Raw genomic sequence first — 16,772 nt, 5'->3', positions numbered from 1 at the left:
CCCTAACGGTTGCATTTTGTTTTGGTTGTCACAGCTCATCTTTTTTTCAGTTTGGTTTTTATCCTAGCCTTTTTGTACTTTTTGCAGTTTCTTAATTTAGAATTGTCTTCATCTTGGGACTCATCATTCAGATTCTTTATTTCAGGTCATTAACATATACTTTGAATAGAGAGGGAGGAGGGGAGATTTAAAAGAATTTTTTTTATTGAGTTATAATTTACACACAATAAAATGTACAGCTTTTAAGTTCCCGTTTTGATGGGTTTTGACAATTTGACAGTTGTATACAACCTTGTAATCACCGTCCAATACAAGATGTGGAACATTTCTGTCATCTGCAAAATGCATTTGGCAAGAGGGAAGTTTTGCCTATTTTTTTTTTTTTTTGAGTTGTTTCTCTTTTCATTATTGATTTCTAGAGTTCTTTATATATTTTGGATGAGTCCTTTGTCAGATATACATATTGCAAATATTTTTTTCCTGGTCTGTGACTTGCCTATTCAGTTAATTAATGGTGTCTTTTGAGTCATATTATTTAAAAATTTTGATAGTCCCATTTATTGATGTTTTTACTTGTGATTAGAATTTTTTGTGTCCTGTCCAAGAAATCTTTGCTTCCTACAGATTGCAAAGATAGTCCTGTATTATTTTCTAGGAGCTCTGTAGTCTGAGTTTTAAGATATATGATCCATTTTGAATTAATTTTTGTGTACAGTTTATAGAGTGAAACAGGAGTCTACATTCATTTTTTCCATACAGATATTTAATTGTTCCATCACCATTTGTTAAAAAGACTTCTTTTCCACATTGAATTGTTTTGGTGCCTGGTCTAAAGTTAGTTGTCTGAGTCTATTTCTTCACAATCTATCCTGTTTCATTGTTGCTTTTGTCTACCTCTATGCTTATGCCATACTGTCATGATTACTGTAGCTTTGTAGTTCTCAGTGGTTCTCAACCTGGGGCAATTTTGGTATCCTGGGGACATTTGGCAGTGGTGGAAACATTTTTGGTTGTCACAGGTGGGGTTGGTGGGGGTGTGCTACTGGCATCTAGTGGGTAGGGGCCGGGGATGCCATTAAACATCCTATATGCACAAGACAAACCCCCACAACAAAGAATTGTCCAGTCCAAAATGTAGATAGTGCCAAGGTTGCGAAACCCTGCTTTGTAAGTAAGTCTTAAAGTCAGCTAGTATAAGTCTTCCAATTTTGTTCTTTTTTTTTTTAATGTAATTAAACATTTTTTTAATGTTTTTTTGTAGATAATCTTTATCAGCTAGTAGAAGTTCCATTATATTACAAGTTTACTACTAGTTTTTAATTAAGAATGCATATTGAATTTTTTCAGATGTTTTTTTCTCTATCTATTGAGATGACCATATGATTTTTCTCCTTTATTTAATAATTCCATTGGTTTTCACATATTAAATCAACGTTGAATTCTTGGGATTAATCCCACTTGGTCATGATGCTTTAGTGTTTTTATATATTGCTGGATTTGATTTGATAATATCTTAAGAATTTTTGCATCTATGTTTATGAAGGATTTTGGTCTGCATTCTTCTCTTATAATGTCCTTATTTCATTTTGGTATCAGGCTAATGCTGGCCTCAAAGAATATGTTGGGAACGGTTTTTAGGAAGAGAGATTTACTAGTAATTGAACTCTTTACTCTGTGCCACTTTACAATACCATCTCTTTTAATCCTTACAACTATGGTAGGAGGTAATAACATCCTTACTTCGTAGGTGAGGACCCTCAGACTCAGAAAGGTAAAGTAATTACGCAGGGACACATAGCTATAATTGGTGGAGCTAGAATATGATTCTAAGCTACGGGGACTTGCGAAGACTAACCTCTGAATGATACCTCCCACTGCTGGTTCCACCAGGGTAAGCCAGGCTGTGCCTCAGATGGCAGCAGTCCTTCAGTTTACAAGGCAGAGCCTGGCCACCCCTACTGGCTATGCTCCCAGCAAGAGAGTCCTTGAGGCTGAGGCCACTCCTGGGCCCTCTTTGGCCAGTGCCAGGTGGGTTCTCCTGACTTCCCTGATTTTCCTGGAGTGTGAGGGTTCTTCTTTACCATTGTCTGATGAGGAGACTTGGTACCTCCATAGAAACCAGCTCTGGATGGTTGCTGAGGGCACATTTCCATTGTGGGTGGAACTAGGAATTGCTCATAAGCTCAGCATGGATAATCTCTCTTTATAGGATGCTTGGATATTAATTCATCTGTGAAAGGAGCTCGTTTTGTCCGATTCTGTGATGCGTTCAATATTCCACTCATCACTTTTGTTGATGTCCCTGGCTTTCTGCCTGGTAAGTCACTGACAGAGGTGGGGGCCAGGAGAGGTGGTTTTGCCCAGTGAGGCACCCACTTTATTTGGAGATCTTCTTGCAAAATTTCCCTAAGTGACTTCTCCATATTTTGGGTGTCTAGAAGATGGGGCTGTGTAAGGGGTGGCCCTCTCCTGGCCCTTTGGGGAGCAGGGGAAGTCTGCACAGCTGAGAGTGGCAGGCAAGCCTTTTGAGGACTTTTGTGGGTATCTGGTAACTCTTCCTCATGACCTAGGCACAGCACAGGAATACGGGGGCATCATCCGGCATGGCGCCAAGCTTCTCTACGCATTTGCTGAGGCAACTGTGCCCAAAGTCACAGTCATCACCAGGAAGGTGAGGAACTCACATTGGAAGCTGCGAGCCCACTCACTCCCAGCAGCATGGCCATTGTTGGAGGTCTAAAAAAGATCTCGTGAGGACAGCATTTACAGCTTTGCAGACACACCCCGCAGAGATGTCCGTGTTGTCTCGGGAACTGGAAGCAGCTGGGAAAAACAATGAACATTAACTGTGAAAGGCCTCTGGGCTGCGCCCATGTGTTCTCTGCTCTGGCTCCCTGGCTTCACAGACGTTGGGCCTTCAGTAGTCCAAGAGGGCTATTCTTGCTTTTCGTCCTCATTTCATTTGGCTTCCTGGGGTCTTTCAGGAGGAAAGGACAGATCATCAGGACATGATCTGGTTGACTCAGGCTGTAACATTCAGCATTTGGGTCTGTTCTAGGCCTATGGTGGTGCCTATGATGTCATGAGCTCCAAGCACCTTTGTGGTGACACCAACTATGCCTGGCCCACAGCAGAGATTGCAGTCATGGGAGCAAAGGTGAGGACCTCTAGCTTTCCTTTTTCCTGGGTCCAGTACTCTCCCAGCAGGAGCTCAGAGCACAACTGGGAAATGTTGGAGCGGGGTCAGGACTCCAGAGCATTAAGGCCTAGACCTTGGCAAGTCTCCTTCCTGGGGCCCCAGGGCCAGCTCTGCCTCCTGTCTTGTACTCTCACTTCAGGCACATGCTAGTGTCGTCATGCTCAGCGTGGGAGGGGCCCAGAGTGGGTTTTGAGATTGTTATAAAGGGGAAAAGGTTGAGTCAGCTGAACTAGCTTTTGGGAGGATTGGACATCCCCCCAACCACGTCTCATCTCCCAGGGAGGGTCCCAGAGCTACTCCTTTCAGCCCGTAGAAGCTGAACTGTAGTTCTGACCCTAGTGACTCCGGGTAAGGTACTTTCCTGCTGCTCAGCCTATTCCCCACTTCTTTCCTGCTTTGAAATAGCTGTTGGAATTAAACCAGATAACTCGTGGGGTCCCCCTGAGCTGACGTTTAGGGGTTATGATGTGAAGGCCCATCTTTCAGTTCCTCATACTTCTACATTTGCAGTTCAGTCTGTTCTTCTCTGGCCACTGAATTGTGTACTCAGGGCTCAGGATAATGAAAAAGGAAAACAGCATTTTACTTCCCCCTGATGCAGGGGACCATGGATCTAATAGTGGAAAATTGGCCAAAAATCTTGGCCTCAAAGAAGAATAAGTGCAATTGGAGAGGGTAGGTTGGAATCTGGGGAGACAAGCTGCTGACTTTGCCTGGGCTGCCTGTCATTGGGGCCACAGCTGAGTGTCCCATCACACAGCCCCTGGAATCATGATGGTTGACTCCAGGCAGTGCCTGCCTCTATGCCCTGGCACCTGGAGCTGGCACTTCTCTCCAGTACACTTTGATTTACCAAAATTTCACAACCACAGACAGTGATAGGGAGTTAAGGGAGGTCTGCCCAAGTTGGGACCTCCAGCGAAGTTCATTAACTCCTCTCATGACAGGGTGCTGTGGAGATCATCTTCAAAGGGCACGAGAATGTGGAAGCTGCTCAAGCAGAGTATATTGAGAAGTTTGCCAACCCTTTTCCTGCAGCAGTGAGAGGTAGGGACTGTGGTGGGGATGGCAGCTTTGTTTTGGGGGGCACTTGGTCATTCTTTTACTCCAAAAAGTCTCACATAGCTGCCTTTTGCCTTTACAGTTGAATCTGGAGACTGGTGAGGGTTGGGTTGTCCCTGGGCAGTCATCACTTAAGGGCAATGGGGCCTGTACTAGGCTGCTTTGGTAACCAGGATCAAAACAACATTGCTGAAATGGCTAAATTTCTTAGTGTGGTTCCAGTTACCTAGTACTGTTTAAAAATCTACCCCCAAAACAGTGGCTTAAAGCAACCTTTTTTTTTTTTTTTTGATCATGGTTCTGCGAGTCAGTGATTTGATCTAGGCTCAGCTGGTCTTCCCTGGGATCAGTCATGCAACTGTAGTCATCTGGTGGCTTGAGTGGGGCTGGATAGTCCAAGATGGCCTCACTTACGTGGTTGGTGCTGGCTGTCAGCTGGACTCGCTCTCCACTTGGTTTCCTATTCTTAAAGAGGCTAGTCCACGCTTCTTGATGTGGCATCCTGAGGGAGCAGGAGGGTGAGAGGGGAAGCTGCCAGGCACCTTGAGGCCTAGATTTGGAAGTTACATAGTGTTACTTTTGCCACATTCTGTTGGCCAGGTAAAGGAATAGAACCCACTTCTTGATGGGAGGACTGGCAAAGTCACATTGCAGAAGAACTTGTATATAAGGATTTGAGGAATTTTAGCCATTTTTGAATATACAAGTGTATTTTCTTAATTTTATTTCCCATCGAATTCATCTTGGCAGAGAGGGGTCAAATTTTCCTTTTCTTGCCAAGTGCTCCAAGGACAGAAATTGAGGGCCTGCCAGAGGAGCAAGGGATGCAGAAGAGGGTTCACAGGGCCCAGCCCTTCTTTTATCAAGTGGGGCCCTGCTCACACTGTTGGCCCAGAGATGGTGCCCAGGCACACAAGCACAAGATTGGGGGAGTGACATCATTGAGGATGCAGATGATCTACTTCCTTTTCTGTGCTTCACCAGGGTTTGTGGATGACATCATCCAGCCTTCCTCTACACGTGCCCGAATCTGCTGTGACTTGGATGTCTTAGCCAGCAAGAAGGTGCAGCGTCCTTGGAGGAAACATGCAAATATTCCATTGTAAATGAATCAAATGAAAAGAAACAAAGAGCTAATTACTGCCTGGCCATTCACACTGATCCCTGCCATTTGCAATCATGAAACCTGGGAATCCAAATACCGGTAATAACTTGCAATGGCTAAGTTTATTAAATTCCAGAAAGATTTCATTTGTCCCTTACTGTAAAATTATTTGCTTTATTAAAAATCTTAACTGGTATTTTATGAGCATAAATTTCATTTTTTATGGTAGAAATCTGAAAAATCAAGAAAACTACAAAGAAAACAGTATAGTATTGTCACCTAGAGCTGACCCTTATTTGACACCTTTTCCTTTTTCCCCCCCAGAATTATTTTTTTCCCATTGGTGAGATAATAAGCTTTTAGGGCAAAGTACTTATCTGCTTAGGCTTCAGTTTCTTTACTTTTAAATAGTATGCCCTATCTTTAATTCCTCCAGGAATTGTTGAGGATTAAGTGAGATGTTTGCTTTTTTGTGTGTGGGTGTGTCTAGCAGAATAGATGCTCAGTAAGGTGTAATACCCTATATTAAGTTCTTTCCAGAAATGTTCTCACATTTTATTTATTTTTTTTAAAGATTTTATTTATTTATTTTTTCCCCCCAAAGCCCCAGTAGATAGTTGTATGTCATAGCTGCACATCCTTCTAGTTGCTGTATGTGGGACACGGCCTCAGCATGGCCTGAGAAGCGGTGCATGGGTGTGTGCCCGGGATCCGAACCCCGGGGCGCCAGCAGCGGAGCGCGTGCACTTAACCACTAAGCCACGGGGACGGCCTCTGTTCTCGCATTTTAAAAATCTATTTTGGGAATTTTCAAACTTACAGAAATGTTGTAAGACTTGTATTGTATGCCCTTCACCTAGATTCTCCAGTTCTTAACATTTTTTATGTTTGCTTTAGCTCTTCCATAAATTTATAATTATTATTTTTATTGACCCAATTTGAGCGTAAGTTGCAGAACCATGACCCTTTGTCCCCCAAAATGTCAATGTTTATTTCCTAGGAAACAAGGTTCCTTGTCTTGTTAGTCTTTCATGACATTGACATTTTTGAAGAGTGTTCACCAATTATTTTGTAGAATGTCTCTCTGTTTGGATTTATCTGATTGTTTCTGGATGTTTAGATCCAGGTAAGATTAATACATAAGAGGTTCTTTCTGTGTATCACATTAGGAAGCACATGATAATTTTTCCCATTATTGATGAAATTGATCATTTGGTTAAGGTGGTGGCTGTAAAAGTTACCATTTTCTCTTTGTAATTAATAACTAATCTAGGGAGCATTCTTTAAGCTTGTCTGTCAACAAACTTTTATCCAGTACTTTTAGTATCCATTGATGATTCTTGCCTCAATCAGCTGTTCTGTGTTGACTGTAAACAGATGTTGGATTTCTAACCCTGTCATTATGTCTCCATTTATTAGTTGGTACTCTACTGGAAGGAAGAGCTTCCTCTTTCCGTTTTAAGTTTTTTAGTATCAGTTTAGGCTCATGGATTCTTTTTTTTTTTTTTTTTTTTTTTCCTGAATAGTTTATTTTTCTTACTATGCCATCACCATCAAGTTTTCACGTTACACTAGTTTGTTACATTTTTCTCGTTGTCTCATCCATACTCTACCCCAAGTTTCTTGCGATTGGGATCCTTTTATTATTCATAATTGAAATCTATGCTTGGTATGTAGTAGGTGTTTCATAAATGTTTGTTTTAGTGAATGAATATATTTATCGGTCCATCAAGGAAAAATACAGACTGGTGAATTCTTTTAAAATTTAATGTGTTATTTATTTTGATGCTCAGGATTTCCTGATTTGACCAGTGGGTGCTCCGTCAGGCTGGTTCCTCCATCCTTTTGAAATGTCACAATAATTTTTTCCACACTTCTTTATTTTTTGACACAGAATAATGTACCAGGCTCCTCTTATATTTTCCTTGCCCAGCCCTGGAATCAGTGAATTCACCAAGAGCCCTGGTTTCTTTTAGTAGATGTCATTTAGAAGATAAAATTGGCACTAGATGTTTGCACTGATACTGGGGTGTCATTGCTTCTAGGTATTTTCAGCAAGCTAGGAAATATTTATACAAATATGTGTATGTATATATATGGGGAATAGGTATATATATTATATATTTTTAAAATCATGAGTTCATACTGAAACTTTTAATTCCAGTCCAACATATGGGTTCTGCTTTGCCTTCCCCTATTCCATATCTGTCTGTCTTCTCTCACAGTAATAAAACTGGCTCCCATTATCTTCAATATATTTTACTCATTTACTCAATCTTACAATAAATACAAAAGTTTCAGAACCACTACATCAACAATAAACCTTCTAAAGTAAAGTTCAAGACTTTTGTAGTCTTGTTTTGTAGTTCTGTCTTTAAACTGAAGGTACAATGTAGTCAAGTTGCTTTGGTTGGTAACTGTGTGGTCATGATATCAATTTGAAAGAGTCAGAGTCCTTTGTTTATGTCTGTAGACCACTTTAGAGTTTTTCCCCATCCTTGTTGACTTGATTTTACTGAGTATGTAAAGCATTAACAGTTGTATCAGAACTGGAGATTTTAAGTGGTTCCAGCATAAAGGCCAACTGTGGAGTGCTACTCCAGGGTGCTCCATGGGCTGTGCTTTTCTCTACAGTGGTAGCCTTGGGTCCTCCCTTTTCCAGCTTTTCCAGTCCTCCCTTTACCTCCCTTTTCCACCTTTTCCAGTCCTCCCTTTACCTTTTCCAGCTCCAAAGGTCTGTAAGCACTGGTTGGATGTTGCTTCAAGCTCAACTTGTCTCAAGCCAATATGTGACTGTCTATCATCCACTTTCCCTGTTTCCACCAGCCACCCCACCATTCCAGGTAGCCAGGCTATGCCCTTGGAGTTATTTTTTTAGTTCTCTTGAGCATTTTTCTTCCTCTCCAATTGGAGAATAGGAATCTCCCATTCTAACTGGGCTTTGAGTACTTTTTTTTTTTTTTTTTGTGAGGAGATCAGCCCTGAGCTAACATCCGCCAATCCTCCTCCTTTTCTGCTGAGGAAGACGGCCCTGGGCTCACATCGGTGCCTATCTTCCTCCACTTTATATGGGACGCCGCCACAGCATGGCTTACCAAGCAGTGCATCCGTGCGTGCCCGGGATCCGAACCAGCGAACCCCGGGCCGCCGCAGCGGAGCGCGCACACTTAACCGCTTGCGCCACCGGGCCGGCCCCTGGGCTTTGAGTACTTTTGCAAGTCACCCTACTAGTCTCTTTCTGTGGCATCCCACTAAGCCAGAAATCTTGTTCTGAGCTAATAGACTAATTCCAGGTCCAGATGTTGTTGCATTCCTCTGCTCTAGCACTTCCAGTGGATACTACCTTCCTCTCCAAAGTCTTTAGCCCACATAGAAGGTTCTAGTTTGTCCCTCCCTTCCTTGCTTAGTGTTTTCTGAGCCCACAGTCTTGTCGTCTCCATCTTGGACCACTCTTGCTCTAAGTAGCTCCAATCTGCTCATGCTCAAGGGCCTGACTTCTCTATTAGTTCATCTCAGCTTGTGAGCTCAAACTGATTTCCACTTATAGCAGGTAGTTTTTTGTGTGTGAGGAAGATTAGCCCTGAGCTAACACCTGTTGCCAATCCTCCTCTTTTGGCTGAGGAAGATTGGCCCTGGGCTAACATCCGTGCCCATTTTCCTGTACTTTATGTGGGACACCTGCCACAGGCGGGGCTTGATGAGCGGTGCGTAGGTCCACACCCGATATCTGAACCTGTGAACCTCAGGCTGCCAGAAGCGGAGCGCACAAACTCAACCACCACGCCACCGGGCCAGCCCCATATAGCAGGTATTTTTTTAAGCACCTGATTGTGCCTTTTTTTTTTTTGCCTTATGCATATTTTTGTCTTCCTAACTAGGTGATGAGTTCCTAGGGGGCAGAGACTATGTTGGCCAGAGGTTCTTGGTACTCCTTTTTGGCACCTAGTACAGACCAGAAGAAAGACTGTAAGCTACTGGAAGCTGGGAAAGGAGTGGTGGTAGACTACTTGGCTTTTAGAGGCCTCGTGGCTAAGGAATCATGCAAGTTGGTTAGCTTGTGGCTCAACATCTTAAAATTGCCTGGCCAATCCAATTTTTGGGGTCAGCCAACCTAGGATTTGGACTGTTTGGGGGATGACTGTGCTATAGTCCATATAAAAATAATAGTACACACAAGCTCGTGGTTTTTTAATTTTCTTTTGGAGGAAGGAGTCCGAGAAGTGTTGTATCAGGTTGTGAAATCTAGGCGCTGAGAAGGGCTTGTGCCTGGGCCTGCTATGCAGTAGAGGAACCAGCCCAGTAAAGCTCTTGGGCAAGAGGCTTCTGGAAAGCTTGGGAGTAGAGATGGTGGGGGAGGTCATCCAAAAACCAAGCTGGTGGCCAAGGAAACATGAAGCTGCAAGACCTTGGAAGCTTTGTCAAGTAGACCAGTCTCTGTGGACTGCAGAATGCCTTGAGAATGGTAGCAATGAGTATTCTCATTGGTTGCTATGTAGGAATGCCTTTCCCAGCTGGTATTCTTGCCTGAAGGGGAAAAAGAAAAATGTGGAATCTTGTAACCAGAGAAGACTTGGGTTTACTCAGCCCTGCCAAGTGTCTGTCTTTAGCCTGAGAGCAGGTAAAGACGGGGTGAGTCGTGGTGGAGCTAGAAGTCACTGCGAGTGTCCTGCTGGACCTGCTTCTGCCCCAAATAAGTAAACCAATTTGTCCCAAGCCACACAGCTGATGTGTGGTAAAGGTGGGATTTGAACCCAGGTAGGTTTGTCTGAACCCCAAACCTGTCTTCTAACCATTCAGAGTGAGTATTGCCTCTCAACTGATGAGGTAGCTGGGATGAGTTCCTAAGGGTTGAGGTAAGAAGGTGGGGTCTGCTCTACTGGATTTGTCTCAACCCAAAGAGCTAGTAAATTTGGAAAGCTTTTCTACCTCATGCATGATGGCCAATCATCTTTTTGAGTTGCTAGAGTAATGGGGAGGACATCCACAATGCAGCCTTCCAGTGCTTGTTAGAAAGTGCTTATATTTACAAAAAGTTCTTCCAGCTTCACTTCTGACCATGCCTTGGTCTCCCCAGCCCAATTCTCTGCCTCTGGATGCACTGATGCTGGTGCTTTAGATGTGGTCTGCCCAATCAGAGAAGCCTGTGAAGGAGACTCACCCATACACTGAGTTAACACTCTTGATGGTGTTATTGAACCAGCCTAGACTTCACCTCTTTGACAGATGTGAATATTTTATGTCCTGCTGATTCCAAAGGGTTTCTGGAGAGCTGTGGCTTTATTCTTTAAATGAGAACTACTGGTCCTCACATTCGTGCACCTCTGTCAGCATGGGAGCTCCTCCACCATTCCAAGCAAGAGCTGTGGCCACTTAATGGTCAGTGCCTAAGTCTGAGGCCTCTGTGGAGTCCGGCCAGCACATCTGGGCAGATGTGGCAGCCTTAGTAGGTAGGTTCTGACCATGTCCCTATTGTCCTGGATGGTGAGAAATGCCTGCTTTATGTATCCTTGGGAGCAGAAAGCTGTCCTTCGAAACGTGACAGCTGATTGATTGAGAGAGATCCTGACAGGGCAAGGCACTTACTTAGGGATGACAGCGACAGAACCTTACCTGAGTTTGGTCTGATATGAAAAGCCTGAGTGGCACTAAGCCTTTGTTTCCCATGAAGATACTGTTCCTTGTTTGATGGACTCTTCTGGGAACAGGGCCAGATAGTCACAGTCAGTCAGGTCATAACTGGGAGATATGCAAGCTTGTCCCAAGGTAGAGTCACACACGGGGAAAGCCCTGGTCTAGTCTCATAAGCTTGTAACCTTCAAGATGAGCAGCTATGGAGACAGACCCATTCTCATCACCCTCCCTCCCTGGCTGCCTGGAGAGCTCACCTGCTCATTTATCCTCTGCATCCCTGCTTTTTCTGCAGACACTTGATAGACTATCAATCATCTTATGAACACAGCCCAAACGTCAGGGCCCGGCCCATAAAGTGTAGGGTATGAGTTTTTTAAGAGTGATTGATGTCTGGCACCACTATCAAGAAAAACTGTCACTTCTGTGGCCATGTAGAATCCAGGTGGTCTTTAAAGGGCCACTGCTAGGGGGCAACCATGCATAAGCCCAGGATCTGGATCTAGGGCAGGGGGAAGGACCCAGGCTACAGACCAGTGGATAGTCCCTGAATGCTGCCTCCAAAACTCAGCCTGCAAGAGACTTCCTCTTGAACCACAGACAGACAACTTGGCGTACCCACTCTCTCATGGGAAATGCAAAGAATGAAAGAAAATTAATGAGCTAGTCCTAAATTTCTGCTTGCTTAAGAAAACAAAATAAAATACCTTACTAATACAGTAATTTTGCCATCATTTAACAGATTATCGGAACGAGCAACCTCTCTCAAGAGCAGCAAATCATCTCTTTAAAGCTTTACCTAGTAAGAACAATAGGATGACTACCACAAGCCTGATTTTGAATAGTTTATTAAAGGAAAGGTGAAGCATCAGTTTCAAATTGTACAAAAGGAAAAAAACCTCATATTGCAAATGTACAATTTACAGAATTACTAGCAAAACCAATCAAGGAGACACTGAAAATACAAAAATTCGATTGACTTCAAACCGAACTGGAAACCCATTGGAGTAGATATTTAAGCCTTTTTTGTTGCATGGTAGTCCACAATTCTAAGTCAGCATCTGTTTTCCACATGAGACTGTCAAGCAAAGGATCACTCTTTGCATGTGCCAGGGTATCTCCTGGCTTGCTCCCTGGCCAGAACCACAGGCAGGCAGGGCTGGCATGGTCGACAGTCCAGTCATTCCTGCCCCTTCACTTCCAGTGAAGCCCACATTTCTAGAAGAAAGTGAGACCCCAGCCCCCCAACTGGAGCCCAAGAATTGCTAAATTAGCAGATAAAACATTTTCGGCAACCAAGTTTTTTCAGAACTGTACAAATGTTGAGAATATCTGTTTTGTGTATATTTATTAAAAGGATGAATAAAATAATCCATTTTGCTTTCCCACACAGAAGATAATCATTGGGTGCACAGATTTTTTTTTTAAAAAATGCTTTTCGTTTTTGGTAAAAAGGGAAAGCCTCATGATTCTGTTGCAGCTACTTTAAAAACCAGCCCAGAAAGAGCTGTGGATGGATTGGTTTGGAAATTCTGAGGCTTACTTTAAAAATCAGAAAGGAAGAAACTAAGTGGGCTTTTTAAAGCAATAGCAGCAAGTCATAAAAGGTCTAAGCAGACTGTAACTCTAAACCATCCAAGGCTGTCCTGAATATTCATAATTTCTTTCCTCCAAAGAATTATTCTTAATATGCACATTTAACACTGAAATGTAGCTGTATTTCAAGGTAAGCTTGGGAACGTCACCCTCTAAGCACAGACTTCTATGCAGCACATACTTCTATAATCGGTAAACTTAATTCACAAAATTAGCGCATAAGGGTATTAAGTGCATGGGAAGTAGACACAGTTATGTTACACTTAAAATTACTTTTGAATGGCAAAAGAGTTCTTCATGATTATCTTTTTAAGAAAACGGAAGTCTCTGTAACTTGAATTTGGCAGGGCATGAAATAAGTGGTAAAAACAGCAAATTGATGTAACTTGAGAACCATTTTTGTTTTACTGAGAATACTTTATTTGCTGGTAGAAGTTGCTAAAAATGCACAGAACAAATACCAATAGAAAATGTATTTGAATCTCCCTATTCTATATAAAATGAACGGTGTACAGCATCTGTTGGAAAAATGGCTGCATGGACATTTCTTATTTTATGCCCCCTTATAAATAAAAATAAACCTTTTTATTCAAGAGTATATAAAATCTGGGAATTCATATCCATATCCACAGAGGGTGTGTGGTTTTTGGCAGAGATGCACGGTCAGAATTTCATCTTAGCTTGTCAATATTCTGCTCCACCATATTTCTATATTCCACAAGGTCAACCAAATCCAGTGAGCTCCAAAACACTCTTCGGCAATTAGGATGAGCTGCTTACTCATAGGTTTAATAAAAATGGTTAGCTTTTAAAACATAAAAAGGCAAAATGTTAAAACGGGTTTTAAATTGTACAACAGGAAAATAAAGTTAAAAATATTCTTTTTACTCAATGCTGAGTTTTCATAAAACAGGTGTATAACAGTGTTTATCTTGACAGCTGTTTTAAAAATTTAAAATTTCTTCCTCCCTCCAGAAAAACACACACATCTGTATTGGGGTAAGTCCAATATTAGGACACAAATGATTTTTCAGGTCAGTCTTTCTGAAGTGACATTCACCAACATTCCCTTGGGTAATTTACATGCTCCTCTCTGTCACTGCAAAAAGGGATTGACCTCAATCATTTGATTAAAAAACAAATCAGATCACATCAAAAGTGTTTTCTCCCCATACAAGCTATCACAGTATATAGGCCTCTAGCTCTAAATAATAGAGTTCCAGATTTGTAAATTTTCTTCAGACTTCAGAACATAGGCATTCCAAATCCCTAGAAAAATGAAACAGAATTATTAACTTCATGCAAAAACAAGACCCAGAAACCATAAATAAAAAGCAATAATAATTTAACATTTACTGAATCGTCTTCTATGATAGCTGCAGAATCAAAGAAATCTGGCCTCAGCTCAGCTCTCTCTCGCCGATTTCTTGATGGGGGCTGGAAAGAGAAGCCAGTTAATTTTTTCCTGAGATACATTAAGACAATGAACTGTGATAATAAGCTGCTAATATTTCTGAAGATATCATAAATAATACAGAACTGTTAGGGGTCAATTTTGAAAGGAAAAGAATCTGGCTATTATATGGAACATACATTAAAATAAATTAACAGTGCATTTGGCTTTTAATTATCACTTAGACAAAAAAAGAGGCTTTCAAATTATGAATAAATTGAACATGTAAATGCATATAAATTTTTGGGCCTATAAACATAGAACATATCTTTCAGTCATGGAATAGTTATAAAATTGATCAAACACTAGGTGACAAAACTTCACTGAATTCCCCAAAGCAGGAAGATAGAAAGCTAGTGATGGGCTGGGAAGAGGGGGGTTACACATTGGAGTGACATGATCTCATGGAAAATTTAAAACATACAAAGCAGAATGTTATGGGCTACATTTATGTCCCCCCCAAATTCATATGTGTAAGTCCTAACCCCAGTACCTCAGAATGTGACTGTTATTTGGAGATAGGGCCTTTAAAGAGGTAATTAAGGTAAAAGGAGGTCATATGGGTGGGTTCTAATCCAATATGATTCGTGTCCTTATAAGAAGAGGAAACATGCACAGAGGAAAGATCATGTGAAGACAAAGGGAGAAGATGGCCACCTACAAGTCAAGGAGAGAGGCCTCAGAATGAAATTAACCTTGCTGACACCTGGATCTCAGACTTCTAGCCACCTGAAATTTATATAATGTTATAAACCAATGTTATCTCAATAAATGTAACAAAAAACCATAACCACTATGTATTACTATTCCTGACAAAGTTAATAATTTCTTAATATCACCTACACTTAGTCCATATTCAGATTTCCTTACTTCAAAGATGTCTTTTCACACTGAAAATAAGGTCTATTTTCTGCATTTGGTTGTTAATACTGGAGCACAGTGCATATTGTCAGACTCTAAATAAAGTAGAAGAGACCAGATGCATATGCTATACTGAAAGACAGATCCAGTGTGAGCTCTTTTTCAAGAAGGAACCAGTTCCTGTTACTGTCAGAATTCAAAATCTGACTGCTTTGAAAGCAGGCTTAAAATACACACAAGCTCATCCAAATGCCCACAAGCATTACGTTGGCCCTGCCCACTGCTGGTCAATGTTAGCCCCGCCTCCTCTCCTCTCCACCTTACTCCTCCTCCCACAGGGTTCTGAAAACAAAAGCATCATCTTACACCAATACCTTCACATGTTTTAACAGAAGAAAAATGTATGGAATTTCCTTACCAGATCAATAACCATGGTGTCTTCAAATTCTTCATTCATATCTTCTAACTGGCTCCGGGATGACATCATCACATCTTCAAAGATGGGCTCAGCATCTTCCTCCATTAGGCCCCGACTGATAAGGAAAAAGCAGTCAGAAAGCTGTTCAGACTCGTCAAATTTAGAGTCCTGGCTCTCTCCTACATTAGGTCTTCTAACCGATGAAAGCATACCTTCCAATTACAACCTATACACTGCACAAATTATGATACTGACCTCTAAGGTAATTAAGGATCATTCATTTGGTTCACTCAAGATTGCATCTCAACTCATCAGAAGGATGTATAATTTAAATGCAACAATAGTATCTAACATTTATTTAGCTATGTGTCAATTCCCCAAACTCTAAGTGATTGGTACTATCATCCCAACTTTACAAAGGAGGAACGTGAGGCACAGAGGTTTTAGAGCTTGCCCAAGGCCACACAGCTAGCAAGTAGCAGTACTAGAATTTAAACGCTGAAAGCTTTGAGAGCCCATGCCCTCCATTCCCATCCTATGCTGCATAGTGTATCCTGAATTATGATTTTAACTCCTAAGACCAAACATCAGAGAAACTCAAGTCATTCCACAAAATGACCAGCATCACATAGCCACTGTGTTCTTGTGACACTCGTAACACTTACACGGCATGCCTTACTCCAGTTCTCACTTTCATGTAGTTCATTCCTGTTCTGTCCTTCCGACTTAAGTCTTCTAATTTCGGCTGGCCTAACCAAGAGATCTGCATCTGAGGACTAAGAGAGGGTAGGTACTATTATTCATTTTGTGGCAGCAGATAATGAATTTTAGCTAATCAGTCCCATGCCAAGAAGGCCACAGTTGGCTGGCCTAATTCTCACGTAGGGGGAGTTAGCTGGATTTATTCCAGGGCCAAGGGTGAGATCATTGTATCCAAGGATCTCCCTTTGCAGAAATAGCAGTAATTGCCCAAAGAGATCCCTAAGTCTCTAAGAGAAGCTGTGGCTAGTTGTTAGGTGTGAAGGAAACCAGAATATGTCACCCCAAGATATGCCTCTTTGAGATAAAAATTATTTTGAGCTGCAGGCAATTATGCGCTAAGTGCAGAAAAAGTTCCCCCATTTCTGCCTAAAGGCAGGAAATAAATTCTCCTTTTACTGGAGACAGACTCTTATCAGCCTAGAGATGGCACCAGAGGAATCTGCAAACCTTGTGAAACTAAGCTTTATCTTCCTACTTAAGAAAGACAAGGACTCCTTAGTCCTAGTTGGACTATCTCTAGTCCAAACCTCTTTGTCTTATCAATTCTTCACAATTTTATTGTTTCTTTGTCTAAAAGGTATAAAAACTTCCTCCTCTGGTTACTTCTTCAGGTCTTCATTCTCTTGTGAAATCTCTCATGTACATGTAAAAATTCAATAAAATGTGTATGCTTTTCTCCTGTTAATCT

The 16,772-nt window shown here is 41.7% G+C and overlaps 2 protein-coding genes across 9 annotated transcripts in view; one reads left to right on the top strand and one right to left on the bottom strand.

Annotated features, from left to right (window-relative positions):
* PCCB (propionyl-CoA carboxylase subunit beta) overlaps positions 1 to 16,772 on the top strand; it is a 128,236-nt gene that overhangs the window by 70,054 nt on the left and 41,410 nt on the right. For 4 of the 6 annotated variants that reach the window (XM_058552644.1, XM_058552635.1, XM_058552616.1 and 1 more), the window contains 5 exons: positions 2,210 to 2,317; positions 2,571 to 2,671; positions 3,059 to 3,157; positions 4,147 to 4,246; positions 5,246 to 5,562. In XM_058552644.1, the coding sequence (XP_058408627.1) occupies positions 2,210 to 2,317; positions 2,571 to 2,671; positions 3,059 to 3,157; positions 4,147 to 4,246; positions 5,246 to 5,367 (530 nt within the window). In that variant the 3' untranslated portion in view covers positions 5,368 to 5,562. Of the gene's footprint in view, positions 1 to 2,209; positions 2,318 to 2,570; positions 2,672 to 3,058; positions 3,158 to 4,146; positions 4,247 to 5,245; positions 5,563 to 11,736; positions 11,932 to 16,772 lie in introns of those variants that run through there. The other 2 variants (XM_058552594.1, XM_058552605.1) reach the window with 2 other exon arrangements.
* Positions 11,827 to 16,772, bottom strand: part of STAG1 (STAG1 cohesin complex component) — a 366,147-nt gene continuing 361,201 nt past the window's right edge. For 2 of the 3 annotated variants that reach the window (XM_058552581.1, XM_058552562.1), the window contains 4 exons: positions 15,988 to 16,098; positions 15,323 to 15,437; positions 13,947 to 14,027; positions 11,827 to 13,859 (listed from right to left, as the gene is read on the bottom strand). In XM_058552581.1, coding sequence (XP_058408564.1) covers positions 13,836 to 13,859; positions 13,947 to 14,027; positions 15,323 to 15,437; positions 15,988 to 16,098 — 331 coding nt within the window. In that variant the 3' untranslated portion in view covers positions 11,827 to 13,835. The remainder of the gene's footprint in view (positions 13,860 to 13,946; positions 14,028 to 15,322; positions 15,438 to 15,987; positions 16,099 to 16,772) is intronic. The other variant, XM_058552570.1, reaches the window with a different exon arrangement.

Source organism: Diceros bicornis, chromosome 2, assembly GCF_020826845.1.
Source record: "Diceros bicornis minor isolate mBicDic1 chromosome 2, mDicBic1.mat.cur, whole genome shotgun sequence".
Taxonomy (NCBI): Eukaryota; Metazoa; Chordata; class Mammalia; order Perissodactyla; family Rhinocerotidae; genus Diceros; species Diceros bicornis.
Note: the sequence above shows the minus strand (reverse complement) of the source record. Positions and strands in the feature narration are given on the sequence as shown.